The sequence below is a fragment of the Opisthorchis viverrini genome (genome assembly GCF_000715545.1).
Source record: "Opisthorchis viverrini unplaced genomic scaffold opera_v5_16, whole genome shotgun sequence".
In the NCBI taxonomy this organism is placed as follows: Eukaryota; Metazoa; Platyhelminthes; class Trematoda; order Opisthorchiida; family Opisthorchiidae; genus Opisthorchis; species Opisthorchis viverrini.
In genome coordinates, this window is record NW_008751672.1 from 1,232,553 (window position 1) to 1,255,654 (window position 23,102).

Below are 23,102 nucleotides of genomic sequence, written 5' to 3' on the forward strand. Positions count from 1 at the left end.
AGAAAAAACTGAAGACATGCACCAGTAATAAGCCGAAGTGATGTAACACCAAAAACAAATGTACAAGTCGGTAAATTCGCAACTCTCAAGATTGTAAAATGGCAGGCGTACGCCTGATAAAACGTGAATTAACGCGTGAGAAGCGCCCGATTCAGCCCACTGCTGCTGAAAACACCTCTTTGTGAAAACAAGCTAAATCACACTAGCTAAGTAGATGATGGACAAAAGTGAGATACATCCCATCACGAAGAGACTAGACCTTACCGTGATGTGATGGTTGTTTTTGGCTCATCGTACTACAATTTGGGGTGTCCGTTCGATACTCGCAGTCTCACATACAAGGTTGGTTAGCAGTCAGGGATCTGACTAAGTCTTCTGGTTCTCCAGGTTGGGTACTTGGAACATGAGGCGACTTTAAAAACGTGGTGCAGTGGTATCCCTCCCAAAATAAAGCTGCTGTGCTGCATACGATGACGATGAATAGATCGGACAAGATGGGTACCTTGAATCAATCCACTGGCTAACTCAATTAAGCAACATGGAATAGACATGGATAGGTATTCCTGTACAGTTCACAACCTCCCTGATCAGCTTCAAAGCGGCAGGATAATCAGAAAAATCTACCCAATCTTCTTACACTCAGTGATGCAGGTTAGGATTTGCTTTTAAACGTGTATGAACCCTGCAGAAGCAGTTCCCAATTCCAAATAAATGCATAAATCCCAACGATAACAGTACCTTAGCCGTAACTTATACTACGCGACAAAATACGCTCTAAAATCAGCGTAAACACACGAGTGGACGGATGAAATTAACCTCGGCCTATCGAAACATGTCCGGCATCCTCTACCAAATTGATGAACCTGAAATGCGTTACAACACAAAAACCCATAGGGCATAGTTGGAGAGAAATGCTAATGGCAGGTAGATTTCAAGAAACCATGAATGACTGTGCATCAAATGAAATTCCAAGACTTGGTACTTGCTAGGTTTCCCGCGGGGATGGGTCACGATTTAAAGAAACAATTGAAGGTTCACCATCTGTGTTGAGATCTAATGAATTAACCAACAGATGATTGAAGCAAGGATCAGACCACGCCAACAACTGCTGTCCGGATGTTTACTCAAGTCCGTTAGCGATCTGAAAGGGATGACTACCGGAAGGACCGGTAATGGTGCGAAGTATCAAGTGGACCGTTGAAGGAATTGACCGCACGATAGTCAGACCGATGGAGCCTTGCTCTGCTACAGTGCAATGGTACGAGGGACACAAATACGGAATCAAGGTCTTGTCCGTCGAGGGGATAAACGGATATGCCGTTTCCTCAATACAGTTGCCGTAAATCCCAGCAGAGAACACAATAAACAAACAAGTACACTGGTTCCCTTGTACCGCTGTGAGGGACAAGGCGGTTTTTGGCGACGGTATGATATACACTATGGTGGTCCTGTGACGTGCCTGAGTTTGTGCAAACCAGCAGGGATATTCCTCTGCCTATGTACCGAAAAAAGCGGTGACAGAGTAAAGTAGATAAAAGAAGACTCAGACGGAAGGAATACAGATAGATATGGGACTCTTCAGTGATGAGATGGTCCACAGTTAGTTGGGAGATAAAAAAGACTCAAACAGAGAAGGGAGGCTGATAGGCATGGAACTTTTCAGTGATGAGATAGTCCGCAGTTAGTTGGTGGGGACGCCATAGAACAGCCAGGCAAGCGGATAGCGAATGATGAACGCCAAGACCGACGAGTAAATCTAGAAGAGAAGCGGTCGATACAGGAGATGTATCAGTTTTGTACAAGAAACCCTGTATACCGGTATTAGCTCAATGAGGCTCAACATGTGATGGCGTCAACACAACTCCAAGTTAGACAACTAAGTGTAGTTGTTGAGGAAACTTTAATAAGTGGAGCGCATCAGCTTTAAATCCAATCGGTGGATTGTAGAAAATGTGAGCGACGAAACAACCATGGTATGTAGTGAAATGGGGCGTTGATAATCAAGTATTAAGATCCAGATGAAAGACGGAACAAGGGACACACTAGATATTGTCAGTCACTTGAAGGAATTGTTTGCGTTGCAGCAACAAGGCAACGTGATCTCCATATGTGATGAAATCTGGTGAAAGCCATCAACGTGATAGACGGGTTATCGTAGCATCCAAGATGCCCTTTGATATTGCCCTGCTTAGGTTACGCCCACAGCATTAGAGCCAGGTTCATCAGATTCATTCTTATTTCTCCCTGGGAGAGAAAGTACCGATCACAATTTCATCTCTAAACAGGTCGAACGGCACCAGGGCATTCGGATACTATTTGAGTTTGTTTTCTATCGACTGAGGGTCGCCACCATGTCTCTTTGAGCCAACTCCCATAGAGTTTAAGGGTCTACAGGAAACTGTTGCCCGGGTTACCCACATCCAGTGTTATCAGGCACACACTTCGAGAATGCCAACTATGCCAAATGACAAAACATTTGTCACATGACTTGTGTGAAATTCACAACCGCAACGTAGTGGGCCGCTGTAAGATTGGATGGGATCAAACCCGAAGCCTATGCCCACAGTCCGGTCAATCAAAATGGCTCGAAAATTCATCCTAATAGACAACCGCACTAAGCTCGTTATCTGACAAAAGACTTAATACCTGGTCGAATCGAGGAAGCTAATGAGAATATGGACGGTCTGTCTGCCAAGGGCAAAGTTCAAAGTGTTGTAGTTCGCGCGATCCAGCTAGTTAAGGAACGTGATCACTGCAAGTGGGAAGTAGTTTGAGGCCCGCAAAGATTACCCGTTTATACTTCTTAAGCACTGTCAGCGTTAGGAGCTCCTCAGCAGAAAGATTCAAGTTAAGGGAATGGTTTTCAAAAGCAGCGATTCAATGGAAAAGATGGACATGGTTATGAAAATAGCTCTTCTAAAGGAGGAGATAATCCTGAGGCAGTCTCCGTAGTTAACAAGACAGAGAACGATAATTGCAAGTACGCTCATTTTTCAGAGTCTAATCTTCGAGAACCTGGTGGTGGGTCAGGTAACTATCATTTGAAAATCCAGGATAGCTGAAGCCAAATTAAACTGACCTGTAGAAGTAGGAGGGACCTGGTAGTTTCGGCTTCCGACATCGGACCTCTGAACCGTAGCCAGAGGTTAATCAACGTAAAGTTGTTTACTTCAACAATTTCTTCCGTCAACTCCTTCCCGGTGGACATATCCCGATCAACGTTCAGTTCATTTGTATCGTTCTCTGCGACGCAAGGACTTGCGACGACGTGACAGTCGACGATACCGAAGCGCGCACACGTGTTCAATACAAACTGTCCCATAGTACTGAGTGATTTCGGATGGAAACGCACTTTACTGGGATGGAGTAATCCATCATTTGGATCGTACCTGAAATTTTAATGTTGACACTAAGTTTAAAAAATTGTGACAACTGGAAGAAACTTCGTGTGCATGGTACTGGATGTACGATCGCTCGATTGGACGAAGGTAGTTAGAAAGCAACATTAAGATTAGTGTCCATATCCCATGTTAAAAAGAACTAAATTAGCGGGTTCAAGTTAGATTTAGGCGACGGAAAGGCTAGCATAAAGGCTAACTAGTGTGATAAACGGATCGGTAATGGGATAAGAAGCAATCCGTTGGCGCCAAGCAAACTATAAGGAGCTTAAATTGAGTACGAAGCAAACAACTTACAGAGTTTTCCAAAGGAATCCTTGTGCGAGTGACAGAGAAAGAAGTGGGACCTCCTTAACTGTAGAATGGGACTTGTTTTTTTAAAAAAAATTGGTCAAACTCAGTGAATCGAATGACCATGTGAGCTAACTTTAATCAAAGTCGGTTCTCCAACTGTGGTGTTATCGTTGTTCTTATAAAGAGAGGATCGATAACCACTCCCGTCCATCACAGAGGATCGAATGGCTTGAATCCATAAGAATGAAAGACATCAAGGAAACAGGACTGGGGAGAATGGTGAACTTTCATGGTGGTCTTTAGCCCCTGTAACCTGGGTCACACGCTTGGAGTTTTCGCACCACTTAGCCACTTAGCACCACTTAGAAAACAAAATATGAGGAGGATGAGATGAACTCGATGACTATCGAGTGTTGTGTCATACCATATCCCTAATTCGGCACCTTCAATCAGTATCCCCAATGGAACATATTCTGACAAATAAAGTTGCACAGGTATTCTACGCTGAACTATGGTAGAATCAAGAGGAGTCTCCTAAAGTGGTGGGGCAGTATTGACATCAATCACTTAGAGTGACAGTTCTCAACCTATTTCAAACAATGTCTCAATTCAAGAAAGGTCATTCGGTCCTCCAAGCCTTTCCTAACATGGAAAATATCTCAGACAACTACTCCGAAATAATGAATAGAGACAACGGATTCATGTGCCGCAGATTCAGTCTAGAACGAGATTAATCTTCAACAGCAGCATATTAGTTTCACTCATTTATTGACAACTTTGCCCACTGATAACTCCAGGATAAACGGGAGAGTGAAATGCATACCGCTTCTACCTTGCAATCCGCCTCATTTGTTCGCGTTAGTTCGTTACTAGCACAAAGATTCTTACTCGCGGGGATGCAGCAACCAAGATAAAAGCATCCAAAGTTTAAGTTGTTTAAGCATTTGAACGACAAGCGGTGTTGATTTACCGTACAAATTATCGATTGGCTGAACAAACTGAAAACGCGGCAGGGTTGAATCCTGTCGTACGACAATCTGCACAAACAACCCATCAAGCAAAAACTATTTTTATCGCACTTCAGATTTGGCCTGAGTGTGTTATTACGTCATACCTTTTCGCAACGTTTGACCGTCAGGTCTTGCACAATTATTAAGCGATTGTTTGCTACCATTTTAGTCGTTTCGAACTCTGAATCCTTTGGGCCCCCATGCATGTACACTGGAACCTGTTCACTCCGGATTTGTGAAAATGGGCTTGAAGGTATGCTCCTGAACAGCACCCTCACTCCAGGCGTCTCTGAGGGGCAATTTTCCACGCCAACAAGAGCTGGGATTAAAAATACGCAAACGATTTTTTCGTTTTCACATCCCATAGCTTGTGGCTACTCTGTTCGCGTTTCGCAATAAGCGACTCTGCATTCGAAGATGCCTGTTCTTCCACTTGAAGTATAAACGAGTTTGTTTCAAACCTGATTGAGGCTTTCAACCAGGTTATAGGGACGTGAAATACTACAGTATTCGTCCCAAAATAAGCCTTTCCAACAAGGCTGTTGCCTACTCTGCGGTGACGTGCGAAATCTAGATTTTAGCACGAGACAGGTTTGCCGATCAATGAGACCAATTATTAAAACAAATCACATTCACTGGGTTTCTCCAGGCAATCTTTCGAGTTGGAACAACCTTACTGTCCTGGTAAGAACAACGGTAACTGATTACTATTGAAAGGATAGAGCTGGTCTGACAAAAAAACCACTCAGCGCAGTGACCGCTACATTCAGGAGGAAGTCACCTGGCCGACGAGAATTCATCGGTACGCATGATATTCTGGTCCCAACCCCAAATACACACACCTAGCACAGGTCCCCACTTAACTCCGATTTCCAAACTAATACGGCTGCGCATCAACCTACTGCGCAGCGGAACAATCATGTGAAACAGAGCCGTGCATTTATGCCCCACGTCTGAATCACGTCCGATTTCATCACGTGCCGGAGAAAGGTCAAATAGGGACACAGAAAGTTCACACCCACTCCATGGCCAAGGCGCCCCGTCGTACACAAGCGCACAGACGGCCATCTATGATCAACAGAGACAAAGGAACAACCACCCGAGAACCGGTGTGGATGTGTGGGAGACACACTGGTTGGTTGACAGCGGATCGACCATCAAATACGGTGACAAGTGAATCATATATATAGAAGTTTGTAATTGCGTTAATACACAGTTCCTTCAGGTCGTCTTCTTGTCTTGTGACTATAACCCAGTAGCGTCAGGGCAGGTGAAGAGATACAACACAAACGAATCTGGAAAGTATGTGGAAGGCCACTGGTTGAACCTACAAAGCGCGCCGTTCGTAATGCGCTGGTGGAGACCTGAAGCTGAATTGCTCCATGACGTTCAGTGAGATTCAATTCAATGATGCCTGCCACTCCATCAACTACATAGGCTTCGAAGGGATTGACCAAGCTCAACTTTTGAGGCAACCTTTGAATGCCGTTTGCAACAAAACGACTGCAGATTGGCGGCAACATGTCCAAGGAAAACAATACATACTGACGACTTTATGACTGTTAGTTTCAGTCAAGGTAGAGATGATCAGGACGCCAGTCACAAAACGACGCCTGGTGTCAAATAGCGGCAATCGTCGCACTTCACCCCATCTTGATGGATTCTACTGACAACAAACATCGCATTTGTGGTCTTCACTCTCCAATCCAGTCCCACGATTAGAAACAGCTAATCAGTCATTGGCAAGAGACTGGCGTTACAGACACCATAAGAATTCCTTGAAAGTGAGGAGCTGATTCGAGGACAACACGAGTGGTGGACACCATGCACGCGGTGCAAGTTATATCCCAGAAATCACCACACATTTGCTCAGTGCTACTGGTATTCTAGGGCTATCCCAATTCTATTCTATTCCACGGTTGGCCGGAAGCAGTTTTCATTAAATTGGAAACCCGAGAACTAATTTGTCCACACCTTCATATCGTCTACCGACCGTCGGGATCAGAATAAGACCAGTGGAATCAAATGTCACTATGTACAGAGAAGAAACATACGGACGATTCTCCAACGTTGAAAAAACGCAAAAATCGATTTCGCAAACGCAAAGCGAAACTGACAGGTTGCGAAAAAAAAAACAAATTCGCAAGGCGGCTTGACGGAAAACAGCAGTATTTCACCTGCATATATCTCATTTACAATACTCTTCAGCTGAAAGTGCTGCACAAGGGCTGTCCCATTTTTCAGTTGTATTCAACACATCTAAGCGTGTTTCGATACTGTTCATAAAGCCGATGAATATTGTGGGAGCCCACTACTGCTTCACTCCTCTCTCAGTTCATAAGGAAGGCTTAGTCTCCGTGTATACCGTTTGAACACCAAACTGTATGTAGGTTTCAGTAAACACTCAGTTGCAACTTGAATCCACCAAGACTAGATCGATTTGCAATCACAAGCTACGCACAAGTTGGTGTCCCACTTGATGACGTCTCAACAAAAAACAGTAGTAGGTTAAACAGACTGATCATTGACCATATAAGTAGCAGGGAAGTGATGTACTGAATTCTGAAATGCTCAAAGTTTGTCAACAAGGACCACGACATAAACATCGCAACCTAATCCAACTAATAGGAATGGGCGGGGCTGTCCCACAAGGCCTCGAGATGCATGCTATCTCTCGCAACTAAAAAAGCGAGATCTGACCACTTGGTCCACCCTAGCAAAAAGGTAACCTTTGAGAAGCACCCACGTGCTAGTCAGCTTGTTAATAAAGTGTGATTGACTGAAAACGATGAAGCAGAGTATTAGCCAAGGATTTCTGTTGTAAAACACAGACAATCAAGAACGCGTCTACTTCAGCGAGATTGCAATACCCCGAGTACATTTTTCACGGAAAAGCATCAACTAAGATAAGCGGTTTAGGCAGTTAGATGCCCCCTGGATTCCCGTAACGTGTGCAGGTAGTACGAATAGCACAAAGCGAGGATATACGGAAAACTGAGCTTATTCAGAAAACAATTTCGCTCACTGCCGAGACAATCAGTGGGTCAGAGTACAAATACGAAAACAGAAATAGTTTGGGAGTTCGCAACTTCAAGCAACGCAAAAAGATAGACACCACAGAATGAGACAGCGCGCTGAGATGTCTACCGTAGACTGATACTGGACAGTTATTGCCCGACACTGGGTATCAAGTGGTTTGCCCACAAAGGTTCATGGAATTCATGGAGATCATTTGCAGTGATACGAAACATCACGAATGATGTTGAGCCTGTCACCACATCACCGAAAAGAGAATGTTGTTTTGACTGCTGATCAACTGCTAAATGACCAACCAATAGGCACACACAAGATACTAATATTTAGATACATCGCCCAAAAATACGGACGCCAAGTGATAGTAAAGGTGTGGTCGGGTCTCGAGAAGCCCGACCATAGGGAACCCTATTTCTTTATTGCGGCTCATCAGATTGAAAAGAAAGATCGGTTAAAAGACCTTTTACTTGGAACCGCAGGTTGTTGCTATCCGGATGACGCGCTTGCAAAGATTCGAAAGCACAGCCAAAAGCAAAACAGATTATTGAGGAGTGCAAATAGGTTAGTGTCTACAGCACGGGACGTATTCACTGAGATTTCTCTTTTAGGACAAACGTCTGAAAATTCATCTGCCTTTTAGTTGTGGGAAGTTTATCCAAGTATTGGAAAAGGAACATCATCAAGGTTCCTGCTTCTTTTTTCTAGAGCCATTGTCGGAGGAGTGTTGCTTTGAATAGTACCAGGAAAATAAGACAAAATGAATGATCACGGAGAGGGAAAACTGCTACACACCAAACGAAATCAGCAAAAGGAGAGAGGTAACAAGAGGCGCACGTGCGCTTTTGAGGTCAAAATTGAAAGAATAGAGAAACGCCTTCATTGGTTCCTGAATTTTAAAGAATGCTTGGGTAGCGAGAAGCGTTACAATCAGATGTTTGTTAGTGAATGAGATTACCCGTATACTAACCTCCCGACTGCTCCCTACGCAAAGATCGAACCAATTCACGACCTGAGCTTGCAATGTACCTACTGTGGCAGACGGTACCTACCATATGGAGACAGGGTACAAAGGAACAAACTGAACGGGTCGTGGTTCAGTTGAACCCATAGCTACTAAACTTCTTATCTGTCCTCGAGAGTCCCACTGGTTTAACAACAGCCAATAGAACTTCGCAGGCGAAGGATCTGGGCAGTCGGGACGACAGACACATATTTCAGTAGATCAGCAGGTTTATTCAACCCTCCTTAATTGGTTATACTTGCTTAATGCCATTTGAATTTGGAAGTAATAATACCGCCAATCCTACAAAAGCGGATAAACGTACCAAGGTAGACGATGCCGAGGACACGGAATGAGACCAAACAATTGGGGCATGCTGTACAAAGAATTTACGATTTGTGGTAGGAAAAACAGCATCAGCGTTTTGCTGAAGTGGCCCAGAATACCGACAACAGCCAGTGTCATCCCGGCAAAGTAGCAGAACGTGTCCCCGACAAAAACAGAGGCCGGATAGCTGGAAACAAATAGGAAAGCCAGTAAAGTAAACTAGTAGTTGAGGTCAATTAGACACAAACTGCAGTAGTTTAACTAGCACAAGCAATCTTTACTTTTAACTAATGAGACAGGTAAGCAACACTCGGACTGCGGACCACATGGAGAAGTAAAATGAAACGCATACGAGAACCAAAGTTCAGTATTCGATAAAAGTGGAAAGCATTCACGAGTGGATTTGACGACAAACTTTGGCTCCACTGAGAACGAGAACGCTTGGATTGGGCTCCACAAGTTAGTTCACTTTTCAGCTATAAACCGCATAGTAAAGTACGCTGTTTCTACCTCTTACAGTGTCGTTCACTGAAGATAAGGAAACTACAGGAGACCATTGTAAAACTAGTCCACCGGTGTTAAATTCTGTTCGAATACATGGTATGGAGTCGTAGAGCTACGCACTGAGAACAGTTCTGATAGGGGATCGCCAAGGAGTTACCAACAGTTTGTTTGTTTCGTCCCGTAGCCCTCATCCTGGAAGATAGCAGCTGTCAGCTAGATTGAGTTGACTGAAAAAACTCTCATGCTTCTTTCCCAAGTCATGAACTGACCTGAGCCCTTTCCACTCGATACACGGCTGACCGTGACGAGATCGAATGTGTCAGCATCCTCGGACTGACGGTTTCAAACATGTGCATGGCCTCTTTTACCTTTATGCGCCGTCGTACAAATTACCATTGTGTCCACCAACTCAACTCGATATCGTTCAGATACGGAGACGCTTTGCGGGTGGTAAACTGAATGGCTTTGCATCAACCGGCGGGCTCCAGAGGGTAAGCGATTAGACACGTGTGTCCACACAAAGCCGCAAACAGAGTCCAGAGTGTGCTCCAAAATGAACGAGAATCTTTTGGCGGAGTTCTCCACCGGTAGCTAATTGCCACATAGTCTATCTGAGTCCAGGGCTCGTTTGTAGTTGACGGTACCCAGGTACTAAGGTGCAAACTTTTGTCCTGAAAGGTTGTGTTGATTAGAAACATTTTGTTCTGTACATCACTGAAAAATTCGCCCGACATTATTTACGCAATGAGCGTCAACTTCGAATCGGTTGCAAACATGGGCCCCTAAAATACCCAGCCGGTTGACATGGGCGTTCATATCACCTGCCACAACCACGATATCTGTACTTCGCGCTGACCGGAAAAGTCATGAAAATCTCGATAAAAGCTGTTCTTTTCATTCTAAGTTGGCGTCTTTGGATCGTATGTTGACACGAAGAACACCGTTTACCACGCCGAGATCTGTTGACCGAAACTGAGGCAGTTAACCGGGCAGTGCAATGGCGATTATTTACTGGAATCCGGTCCTGGATAGTGAAACCGTGTTGCAGTCAAAGACAGAAATGTACTGACTGTTAGTCACACCCTCATGTTTTGACAATACATTTTTCATAGTTGCGTTAATGTATGCCCACCACTTTGAGAACCTCCATGACCTATCGCAGGTCACCATGCACGGACGATAGGGGGTTGTGAAGAGCCCAACAGACAAGGACACTCTTTAGCTAAGCAGTACGGCTAGAAAATGACAGGGATCGGACAGGTGACTTCCTGTAGGGTTAATAACCAGGGGCAAAAGTGAAAAACCACATGTGCTGCAACTAGGAAACCCTGAAGTACTTCATTTGATGAAGGCGTTTTAATTTTTTGCAACTGTGTCACAGTTTACCATCGTTTTTTCGTTAGCATGGGTCTGGAGTGGAAAGGGGAGCTCCTTGATACGTTATGGTTAAATATATACAAATGTGGCTAGTGACAATATACGTAAAGCTATACACAGTGCCAAGCTCTTCAGAGTTTCCAAAGGGGACAAAAGGATCGGAAATCCTGAAGCAAGGCTGCATTTTAGATACTAAACGCATGTCAAAACAGAGACCAATACAAACATCCTGTTTCGAATAGATGGTGCGGAGTGGTAATCGTCGAAAAGCAAGGCCATATCACTGCATAGTCGAAGTTCACTAATAGTTGGCTATTGTGTATTTATCCAGGAGCAATTTCGAGTGCCGGAGTTCCGACTCGCAAAAGTATGCACTCCTTTGGTTGTACCAGTGAATAAAAACTGGACAAAAAGGGTGACAGACAGCATTTTTGGTAAGCTCCAGCATATGCTTTAGGCGGTTTGTATAAATCATAACACAGACGGTAAAACAAGAAATGGGACATACTCACCGGTTGACTTTATACAAAGCCCAGCAAACGGCCATGAATGGGATCAAAAAGTACAGGGAAAACAAGTGGACGCGCCAAAGGTATCCTGCGAATTTGAGGGTGGCAGATGGACGGATGAAGAACAAAGACATCAGGCATACATTTTGTGAAAGAACAGACCCCTAGTTGATCACGAAGAGTGTGAAATGTCATGTGTTTGGATCACCATGTTCAAAAGCAACCTAAATCACTATGTGGAAGGCATTAAACTAAGCGGAAACGGTTCATTTTTGCTTTAGGTATCCTGATGACCACTGGACGGATGCCAAGAATGCTATCATGTGGAGTGAAACCCTCATCTGAAAATTAGGATGGTGTTGACTGTATACTGCACGAGAATTCAGTTGAGTCTACAGTTAACACCATCTTTATTCGCGAATGAATGTTTGAGTTTCCGTAGGTCGAGAGATTAATTACTGAACAAGTGTGATGGACTGGGTCAACTGGATGAGCCGCAAAAAATGACAAAAATGGTGGTAAGCTGTCCGAGAGATTTCATCAACCTTAAAAACAGGACGGCTTTGAGGAATCGAATCGGGGGCGAGATGGCCGAAGTGGTTAGAGCGCGAATTTACTGACCGGAAGGACCATGGTTCGAACCCGACCTCTGCCTCTCGACTTCCCCTGTCTAGACTTGGGCAACCTGGCAGTATCCCAGCCCTCGTGCTTCCTTCGGGTGGCATGGCAGCTAGGCACCGAAAGGGTGCTACAGCTGAACTATTATTATTATTTATTATTATTATTGAGGAATCTACCATTTTTTCATCACGTAAGGCCGAAGTCTACCTCCAACCCAGCGGTGACCAGGATCTGGCTGCATCAAATCCCATAAAAAATTCATGCTAAACCAGAAACTCTCTCACTGAGGTTACGGTGGGGATAACGGCGACATGTAACCTTAGCAGAGCCTACTCACCTTAAAAAACCATTGGAAGCAGAAACTGTTCACGACTTTTGGCTGCTATAGGAGTTAAAATACTCCCAAAACATAAAAATGACTCATTTATTGGTCAGGTTAGGGGTAGTCCATACTAAGAGGCAATTACCCAAACAACGGAGATCTGATAACATCGCTAAGTGACACGCGGTATTTCAGTCTTCAACTTCCTATCAGTTTCAAAGGAGGGTGATTTTACTTTATTTTCAACGAAATTACAGAGGCTAACCATCTCAACGACAGTTGTCCCCAGGCACTTTTTGGCTAGAAGACAGTACGCGAAAGTATCCCAAAAAGAATAGCAAACACAGCAGCAAACAGAATGATGAATGCATACAAGCAGAAACTAGATTCAATCTAGCAGTCATCGTAAGGAGGGTGAAATAGCAACATGAAGAGGACGATCCAAGCTGAAACCAAGAGGGGATTGCACGAACTGAACAGCGCAGAGTGGCTTGGCGTTATCAGTCGAACAGGCGCCACTTAATTAACTAATATGAAGTGATTGGCACAGGGACCTATCCCACCCACCAAATACATGGAACAAAATATCACACTCCATTACTGGAATGCTGTATAGCATTCGCTTAAACTCAGCCGAAGTGAAGCGGGTGGCAAAGCTTTCCGCAAACCTATCACTGCCTACATCAAACACACTCATCTTTATCTCTACAGATGAACTCTCTTCTCGGCTCTCCTTCCCCTCTTCATAGGTATTTCCTCACAATATATTAGTCGTTAATCTGTCAGAAATTTCCATGTCATCAGAGAAAGCCATCAACATTAAGCTGCGTACAGAAAAATGAAATGGAAGCCTAATAATAAAGATTCATGCTGACTGCAAAACACTTTTCAAACCCAGTCATGATGCTGAGTGTGTTCAATATTGACGCAAAGGACTGCATGACCAAAGCTCACTGCTAGCCCTGCCCTCGACCGAGCGCGTACAACTCACCTCGGAAACGACGATCGCAGGACATACTAGTCCACTTAGCTAGCCCAGTTAATGACTCGACCCTGATCAGTTGGACCCCGTTGAATTCCAGGCTGTGTGCGACGAGACTGAAAGGCTAACCCAGGTTTCCCGGCTAACCTAGTGTGTCTGTTGGTCATCGCTTCCTGCGTCCACACAAACACCGGCCCAGACTCAATGAAGGACGAGTTCTCACCAAGTGAATTAAAAATCGACGACATTATGCTTACAAACGTCAGCGCAGCCTCTACCCGGCCGAAATCCCGCTTGACTCTCACGAGTCAAGGCTTCACGTGTCATCGTAGGACGACGAAGAATCAGTGACGCCAGAAGCCTTACCACAACTGGAGTCAAACTAACACCTCTGTTGTTACCACATTCACTACGATTACCCTTTTTGAAAATGGACACTACTAATCAGTGACGCCAGAAGCCTTACCACAACTGGAGTCAAACTAACACCTCTGTTGTTACCACATTCACTACGATTACCCTTTTTGAAAATGGACACTACTAACGATTCACGTTGTTTGTCTGGGACGGTCTCCTTCTCTCAGATAGATCCACATAGGCTAGACGAGCACTGGCTGAGTTCCACTGCCATTCTTGAAAAAGCAGGTGAAAGATCGTCAGGACCAGTGGCACGATGATGCTTCAGTAGAGAAATATATTTGGACACTTCTGAGACTGACGGCGGCTCCGTATTCACGGTCCGTCTTTCTGTTGAAGGCCAGGATTCTGGATTGCAGGTAGCAGATAGCCAGCTGAATCGCTGTTCAAAGTACTGTGCCCAGCGGTCTAAACGTTCTTCTTTGTTGCATATCAGGGAGCCATTTTGCTCTCTGATTATTTCGCTGACGAGAGGTTTCCGAGGAGCAGTCAAACGAAGAAAGTGGAACAGCTTGCGCACCTTTCCAGCATTCTTTGCATCTTACACTTCTTCGGCCTTTCGGGTCCACCAAGCTTCTCGGTTTGCATGGACACTCAGATTCACCTGACGTCGGATGATGCATCGGGTGGATCTGCGGTAGCGATCAGAAGGAATAGGTCGCCGGGTCTCCAGCATAGACACGGTTCTATCAAACCGTTTGGATGAGCCTGACTGGGTTGTACCCCGCAAAGCGTGTTATGGCTTTGAGTAGCGCCTCGAATATCTCTTCCTAGTGGAGGTTAATATCGGACGTCGTGCCGTGCAGCAGGTGCCCGAGGTGCTGGTTCCAATAGTTTCGTTTGACTTCTGGGTCCACTAGCTTCTAAATGGCTGAGAGAAGTGTGTGCGTTTTGCGTACACTTGGAAAGCGCAATGAAAAGCAGCAGCGTACAAGTGCATGATTGGAGTCCACGCTAGCGTTCCAGAATGAGTGGTAGGTGGTGATCGACCCTCGCCACCGATAACTGACGGCCATGTGGTCTATTTGGATTTAGGGCTGGTTTGGTGGGCACCACGTTGTCAAGCGATTTCCGCTGTTCCGGAAGTTCATACTGCAAAGGAACAGTCAGTGATCAACACACATTTGAAGTAAGCGGTCTCCGTTGTCCGTGCGTCTTGTGTCCAAGCCAAGACAACCACTCAATCGGACCTCAGCAGCGCTTAGTCTACCAACCTGGGCGTTCATGTCGCCAGCAACCACAACACTATCTGAGCTTTCAGCCTGCTGTACAAGGGCACCTAGAGCGTCATAGAAACTTTCTTGGCAGATTCAGGGCTAGTCTGTTGGGGCGTATGCAGGCACAGTGGTCAACGTGCGATGGACCTCGCTTCCTCTAGCCTCTCACAGATGTTGCCAAACGAACCGCACAGAGGCGACTATCAACGGGTATCCAATCGAGTAGGACGCTTCCGCTCGTTCGCTCAATACAATACCCACTCCAGCATACCCAGCTGCAGCGGCCTCTGCATCATTAGAGGTGCATAGCCGGAACCTGGAAGAGAGCAAGGGGGCAGTCATTTCGATCAAAGTACTTGCGTCCTGCGTCGTTGTTTCTGAAAAAACAGACATCAGTGCAGAGGGAATCAACGTACGAACAAGAGCCACCTGCTGACCTGCTCGCTTCAGTGCGCGAACACTAAACGTGGTTAAATAGACAGGATTTCGGGGTTCGAAAGTTCGAGGTGCTTAGGGTTGTAAGTGAACACGGACAAACTGAACCTGAGTGTGATGCATGGCGAGCAAATCGGTCAGTCCTACAGCTGGAACTTGGGGAGAAAGTATTTCAATTTGGGTGAGGGAGGGTGGAGGACGGAAAAGGTGAAGGGAGGCGTCAGCAGTAGTTTGCTTTCGCTCACCCGCCGTTGTATGCAGTAAGTAAGGCGACTCGACTGATGGCACCCCACGATGGCCAATGTAGCATGAAAGTATGGTTAGCTGTAAATGTCATGGTCGTATGAGGGCTGGGATACTGGCAGGGCGCCCACACCTAGACAGGAGGACGATTAGGGTCCTCAACCAAAGCCTAACCGCAAGACAGCGATGTTTGGCGGGAAATGCAAATGCATTACCATTTCTACGGAACAATATATCACATATTTCAACCCCCAACCTGGAGAGCAAGGACAAGGTGTTCGTCAGAACTCTAAACATTGACCAACCTGGTATGACAGACTCTGTGAGTGTCGCGGGGAAACCCTTCAGTATAGCTCAGTGGGTTGCTGAGGTGCACGAACTGTCACACCACAGCAAGGTCCAGTCTTATCGTGACGGACACCGTTGGTAGAACACTGAATGACCGTCAGTCTTTGCATGTCCGTCGCAGTGACAATCACAGACAACGGGTTGTCCCTTTCCCGTGAAAATTTTCGACAATTCTGGCAATGCGCTCTTGTCTGTCAGTCAACAGCGGACCAAATCTACCACTGTAATCAGCTTCTGAAAAACCACCGAGAAGCGGCATCTCGGTGAAACCTGGAAGAATTAACGAAGACCGGCAAATCGGTGTAGAACCAATACAGGTGTAACGGTGGATACTACTGGTGAGGTAGGCGAGTAGTATGTTCCCCGTATATCAGCTTCGCGTCCATTGAAAGGCGAGATTCATTACGGAATTTGTGGAGTTGATTTGCAGCATTTGTTTACCTTTAAGCAACAGCCAATGAAAAGTTCAATGAAAGTTCGAAAAGACGCGTTCTAGTAGAATACGGATATTCCGTTTTTGTAAACGAGATGCATCCGGGAGTTTTGCTTCCCTGTTCAATAGTCTGTAACCGTTCATTTGGTGTCCTAATAAACAAATCCGCAGCACAGGTCTTCAGTGCATAGCTCCTTTTCCACCCCCCCCTCACTTGACAGCCCACTGACAGTGCTGGATTTATGCACCAACTTACCAGCTCGCGCCTACAATGCGCAGCTACCTCCCCCCTCCCCCAAATCATCGGTGAACGAAACTGCGGCAGCTGCAACCACTGTACGACGAGTACGCGGTTATTACAGCTGACAGTGATGATGATGATGACTGGTATCCACTGTTACTTCATGCTTGGGCCAGATTGTGGCTCTCAGCAGGTCTGCGTAGTTGCTTGCCGGTACTATTCCTTGAGATGTTTTGTACATGGCACCATAATCGGTTCAGCGCAGATCCCTTAAAGTCTACCTACTATGTTCAAGAGTCCAGTGGATGGATAACTAGTGACTCCTGCGGAACAGACTAGATGTTCGTTGATTTCTTCCGTCGCTGAACAAACGAGCAGTCGCAGGGTACGCTGGAACATATCAAAACCTGACCATAACTTCCATTTACATTTTCTAGAACTAGACACGAGAATTTCATCAACACCTTCCGCCATGCCCCAGAAGCCTGGGAAAGGCCGCATTTTTCAAAACAATCTTATGTAAACCTGATTAAGGCAGCATCCCAGGGCAAAATAACTTAATGTGACTTAGGTAACGTTCCCGATTATGATAAAGTTAGTTCAATTTTCGTCATACATTAATGCATTTCCCCCCATTTATAAGTTACCATGAGCGGGATGTGCCAGTCGGAAGTAGCTTTACACCAAAACGCTCCGTCGATTTCATTCAACAGTACCGATATCACTGTTGGCATCCGAATCAACGGTGTTTGAGTGGACCTCCATAACTGTCACCACAGCTGAGCAGCCAAATCCATGGTTTGATTGCGGGATATTAACTGCATGGAAAATACCTTTCAACCTGTGACCCAGATATCATGGTCTCGGAAACAACCCTCTTAGCAGGAATTCAAGGAGCTGGTTCTGATAGTTTTGTTTGACTTCTGGGTCCACTAGCTTCTAAATGGCTGAGAGAAGTGTGTGCGTTTTGCGTACACTTGGAAAGCGCAATGAAAAGCAGCAGCGTACAAGTGCATGATTGGAGTCCACGCTAGCGTTCCAGAATGAGTGGTAGGTGGTGATCGACCCTCGCCACCGATAACTGACGGCCATGTGGTCTATTTGGATTTAGGGCTGGTTTGGTGGGCACCACGTTGTCAAGCGATTTCCGCTGTTCCGGAAGTTCATACTGCAAAGGAACAGTCAGTGATCAACACACATTTGAAGTAAGCGGTCTCCGTTGTCCGTGCGTCTTGTGTCCAAGCCAAGACAACCACTCAATCGGACCTCAGCAGCGCTTAGTCTACCAACCTGGGCGTTCATGTCGCCAGCAACCACAACACTATCTGAGCTTTCAGCCTGCTGTACAAGGGCACCTAGAGCGTCATAGAAACTTTCTTGGCAGATTCAGGGCTAGTCTGTTGGGGCGTATGCAGGCACAGTGGTCAGCGAGCGATGGACCTCGCTTCCTCTAGCCTCTCACAGATGTTGCCAAACGAACCGCACAGAGGCGACTATCAACGGGTATCCAAGTAGGACGCTTACAGAGGCGACTATCAACGGGTATCCAATCGAGTAGGACGCTTCCGCTCGTTCGCTCAATACAATACCCACTCCAGCATACCCAGCTGCAGCGGCCTCTGCATCATTAGAGGTGCATAGCCGGAACCTGGAAGAGAGCAAGGGGGCAGTCATTTCGATCAAAGTACTTGCGTCCTGCGTCGTTGTTTCTGAAAAAACAGACATCAGTGCAGAGGGAATCAACGTACGAACAAGAGCCACCTGCTGACCTGCTCGCTTCAGTGCGCGAACACTAAACGTGGTTAAATAGACAGGATTTCGGGGTTCGAAAGTTCGAGGTGCTTAGGGTTGTAAGTGAACACGGACAAACTGAACCTGAGTGTGATGCATGGCGAGCAAATCGGTCAGTCCTACAGCTGGAACTTGGGGAGAAAGTATTTCAATTTGGGTGAGGGAGGGTGGAGGACGGAAAAGGTGAAGGGAGGCGTCAGCAGTAGTTTGCTTTCGCTCACCCGCCGTTGTATGCAGTAAGTAAGGCGACTCGACTGATGGCACCCCACGATGGCCAATGTAGCATGAAAGTATGGTTAGCTGTAAATGTCATGGTCGTATGAGGGCTGGGATACTGGCAGGGCGCCCACACCTAGACAGGAGGACGATTAGGGTCCTCAACCAAAGCCTAACCGCAAGACAGCGATGTTTGGCGGGAAATGCAAATGCATTACCATTTCTACGGAACAATATATCACATATTTCAACCCCCAACCTGGAGAGCAAGGACAAGGTGTTCGTCAGAACTCTAAACATTGACCAACCTGGTATGACAGACTCTGTGAGTGTCGCGGGGAAACCCTTCAGTATAGCTCAGTGGGTTGCTGAGGTGCACGAACTGTCACACCACAGCAAGGTCCAGTCTTATCGTGACGGACACCGTTGGTAGAACACTGAATGACCGTCAGTCTTTGCATGTCCGTCGCAGTGACAATCACAGACAACGGGTTGTCCCTTTCCCGTGAAAATTTTCGACAATTCTGGCAATGCGCTCTTGTCTGTCAGTCAACAGCGGACCAAATCTACCACTGTAATCAGCTTCTGAAAAACCACCGAGAAGCGGCATCTCGGTGAAACCTGGAAGAATTAACGAAGACCGGCAAATCGGTGTAGAACCAATACAGGTGTAACGGTGGATACTACTGGTGAGGTAGGCGAGTAGTATGTTCCCCGTATATCAGCTTCGCGTCCATTGAAAGGCGAGATTCATTACGGAATTTGTGGAGTTGATTTGCAGCATTTGTTTACCTTTAACAGCCAATGCTGGAAGAATTAACGAAGACCGGCAAATCGGTGTAGAACCAATACAGGTGTAACGGTGGATACTACTGGTGAGGTAGGCGAGTAGTATGTTCCCCGTATATCAGCTTCGCGTCCATTGAAAGGCGAGATTCATTACGGAATTTGTGGAGTTGATTTGCAGCATTTGTTTACCTTTAAGCAACAGCCAATGAAAAGTTCAATGAAAGTTCGAAAAGACGCGTTCTAGTAGAATACGGATATTCCGTTTTTGTAAACGAGATGCATCCGGGAGTTTTGCTTCCCTGTTCAATAGTCTGTAACCGTTCATTTGGTGTCCTAATAAACAAATCCGCAGCACAGGTCTTCAGTGCATAGCTCCTTTTCCACCCCCCCCTCACTTGACAGCCCACTGACAGTGCTGGATTTATGCACCAACTTACCAGCTCGCGCCTACAATGCGCAGCTACCTCCCCCCTCCCCCAAATCATCGGTGAACGAAACTGCGGCAGCTGCAACCACTGTACGACGAGTACGCGGTTATTACAGCTGACAGTGATGATGATGATGACTGGTATCCACTGTTACTTCATGCTTGGGCCAGATTGTGGCTCTCAGCAGGTCTGCGTAGTTGCTTGCCGGTACTATTCCTTGAGATGTTTTGTACATGGCACCATAATCGGTTCAGCGCAGATCCCTTAAAGTCTACCTACTATGTTCAAGAGTCCAGTGGATGGATAACTAGTGACTCCTGCGGAACAGACTAGATGTTCGTTGATTTCTTCCGTCGCTGAACAAACGAGCAGTCGCAGGGTACGCTGGAACATATCAAAACCTGACCATAACTTCCATTTACATTTTCTAGAACTAGACACGAGAATTTCATCAACACCTTCCGCCATGCCCCAGAAGCCTGGGAAAGGCCGCATTTTTCAAAACAATCTTATGTAAACCTGATTAAGGCAGCATCCCAGGGCAAAATAACTTAATGTGACTTAGGTAACGTTCCCGATTATGATAAAGTTAGTTCAATTTTCGTCATACATTAATGCATTTCCCCCCATTTATAAGTTACCATGAGCGGGATGTGCCAGTCGGAAGTAGCTTTACACCAAAACGCTCCGTCGATTTCATTCAACAGTACCGATATCACTGTTGGCATCCGAATCAACGGTGTTTGAGTGGACCTCCATAACTGTCACCACAGCTGAGCAGCCAAATCCATGGTTTGATTGCGGGATATTAACTGCATGGAAAATACCTTTCAACCTGTGACCCAGATATCATGGTCTCGGAAACAACCCTCTTGGGGGGAACATTCTTTCCTACAACCTAAGTGCATTCAGGACGGGACTTTTTCATTCTCTTTTAGAGGAAGACAAGTTTAGCCAGTTACAATTAACAGGTAATGCCGAATGGTGTAGAAACTGAGGTGGATAACGTCTCCGAACAACCGTCCAAAGTCGACTCATGAAACGAATGGCTTAGAAAATAAGTCTGAAACTTATCGAGATTATTCGAGATGTAGTAGTGAGCGGTTTAAGCAGAGAAACGCGTAGCGCTTTAAAAACAGAGTTCGTGTTTCGCAACTGGCAACCTACTCTTAACAATCAATCTAAGCTACTGAAGAAGAGTCTAGGCATCAAAAGTTCGGCCTGTCGCTTCTGCCGGAAGCCCGAGTTTGTGACCTGTCGTAAAATGGGTTGAGTGACCCGAGTTTCACAATTAAAGTGCTCATTGATTTAGAGATAGGGTATTCAGAAGCAATAAATTCGTCGAGTTTTGACCAGTGCGGGTGATTGGCCATTATCCCAGAATATGTGAACACAGTTAGAGGAATCTTGATAATACCACATGTTCTCAACAAGTAAAGTGATCTAGTCACGCGACTGAATTTCAAATGAACTGTTAATGGAGCGTAAATCCGAATACACTGCTAGTCACGCGACTTGCGCATGACAAACCTATGGCGGTATATGCACACAAAAAATTGCGAGAATGTCGGAATTGTTGAGCACTCCGAATCAACAGTGTAATGGAAAGGGAACTGACTTTCAACAGGAGGCTGTTCATACCAGCTTGGTGAGAATCAATCTCACCCTGTCCGGAAAAGAAACCATTGGCTCGTCATAAAATCTGAACAGCCAAACAGGTCAGCAGATTCCGAGTGAACAGTCGTCTTTGCGCCGTGCGGTTATCCAGCTCAATCATGATCAGTGCTTGAACCCTAACCTCATGCTTGCGGATGAGTCGATTGAGGTAGTAGACAAGTTTGTCTACCTGGACAGATGTATCAGTCCCGTTGGTCCCACAGAAGGTAACATTTCCATCCGGATTGGGAAGACCAGAACAGCTTTCATGAACTTATGTCACCCGTAATGTAGGCGTGACATAAGCGTATCTGTCAAGGGTTGAGTTTACAATGGCTCCATATGCCGGTCAGAAACACGGCCCCTGCGTGCCGAGGACGTCAAGACTTCCAGTGTCTGAGCGTTCATGTCCTCCGAGTATTGTCCGAATCTGGTTGGAATACCGGGTAAGCAATTCTAAAGTACATTAAATAGCATGCGGAGGAAATAAATCATCCACCATAGGTGAACTGATCGGGCTGCATAGATTGCGCTGGCTTGGCCACGTGCTGCGTATGCCAGTCGACCGACTTCCTCGAAGGGCTCATTTCGCACAACCACACGAAGGGGAAGACGAGCCAGGGGGAGTCAAACAATGGCTTGGATATAAAGTATGCTATCTATTACCAGCAAACTCAGCTGTGCTGGTTATCGCCAGCTTCCTGGGCCGGGGGCCCCGAGAAGGGACACATTAATAGGTAGACATTGTTAGACACAGCCCAATCGCGCACTCAATGGCGCTAGTGCCTTCAGAGCATAGTTCCCTTCCCGATCCCCCAACTGTCAGTCATGTAGTTACGCACCAATTTATCAGCTTAAGCCTCCAATGAGTGGCTACCTACCCGATCTCCCCAAATCATTGGGGGACGAAACTGTGGCAGCTATAGTCGCTGTACGATAAATACGCGGTTATTACAGCTGATTATGATGAAATTTGTGCTCCAACTACTGGGCCATCTCGTCCACTGGGATACCCTTACATCAATATGACTCATATTTAAAAACTATGTAAACTGACTATCAGAATTTGTTACTGGCGTCAGCAGTAGTATCCCAAGAACCTCAACACTGGTTTTCGAAGTTTCGACGTACTGGATTATCAGGCGGGACCAACGTACTGCACAGTAAGCGCCACCGTCACGAAGAGACTGGACCTTACCGTGGTGTGACGGTTTGCGCACCTCAGCGATCCATTGAGCTATACTGGAGAGTGTCCCGCGACACTCACAGTCTCTCACACCAGGTTGGTCAATGGTTAGAGGTCTGACGAACACAGTCTCCTGGCCCTCCAGGTTGGGGGTTGGAACATGTGGCGACTTGTTCCGTAGAAATGGTAATGCATTTGAATTTCCCGCCAAACACCGCTGCCTTGCGGTTAGGCTTTTGAGCCAAAGGCTTTGGTTGAGGACCCTAATAGTCCTCCTGTCTAGGTGTGGGCGCCCTGGCAGTATCCCAGCCCACGTACAACCATG

The 23,102-nt window shown here is 46.0% G+C and overlaps 1 protein-coding gene across 1 annotated transcript in view; it reads right to left on the minus strand.

Moving 5' to 3' along the window:
• Positions 1 to 919: 919 nt before the first annotated feature.
• T265_01485 (hypothetical protein) overlaps positions 920 to 23,102 on the minus strand; it is a gene marked incomplete at both ends in the record, with an annotated part of 35,317 nt that continues 13,134 nt past the window's right edge. The window contains 5 exons of the mRNA XM_009165526.1: positions 920 to 1,756; positions 3,080 to 3,389; positions 9,061 to 9,249; positions 11,456 to 11,540; positions 13,635 to 13,814. Of these exons, the coding sequence (XP_009163790.1) occupies positions 11,539 to 11,540; positions 13,635 to 13,814 (182 nt within the window). The remainder of the gene's footprint in view (positions 1,757 to 3,079; positions 3,390 to 9,060; positions 9,250 to 11,455; positions 11,541 to 13,634; positions 13,815 to 23,102) is intronic.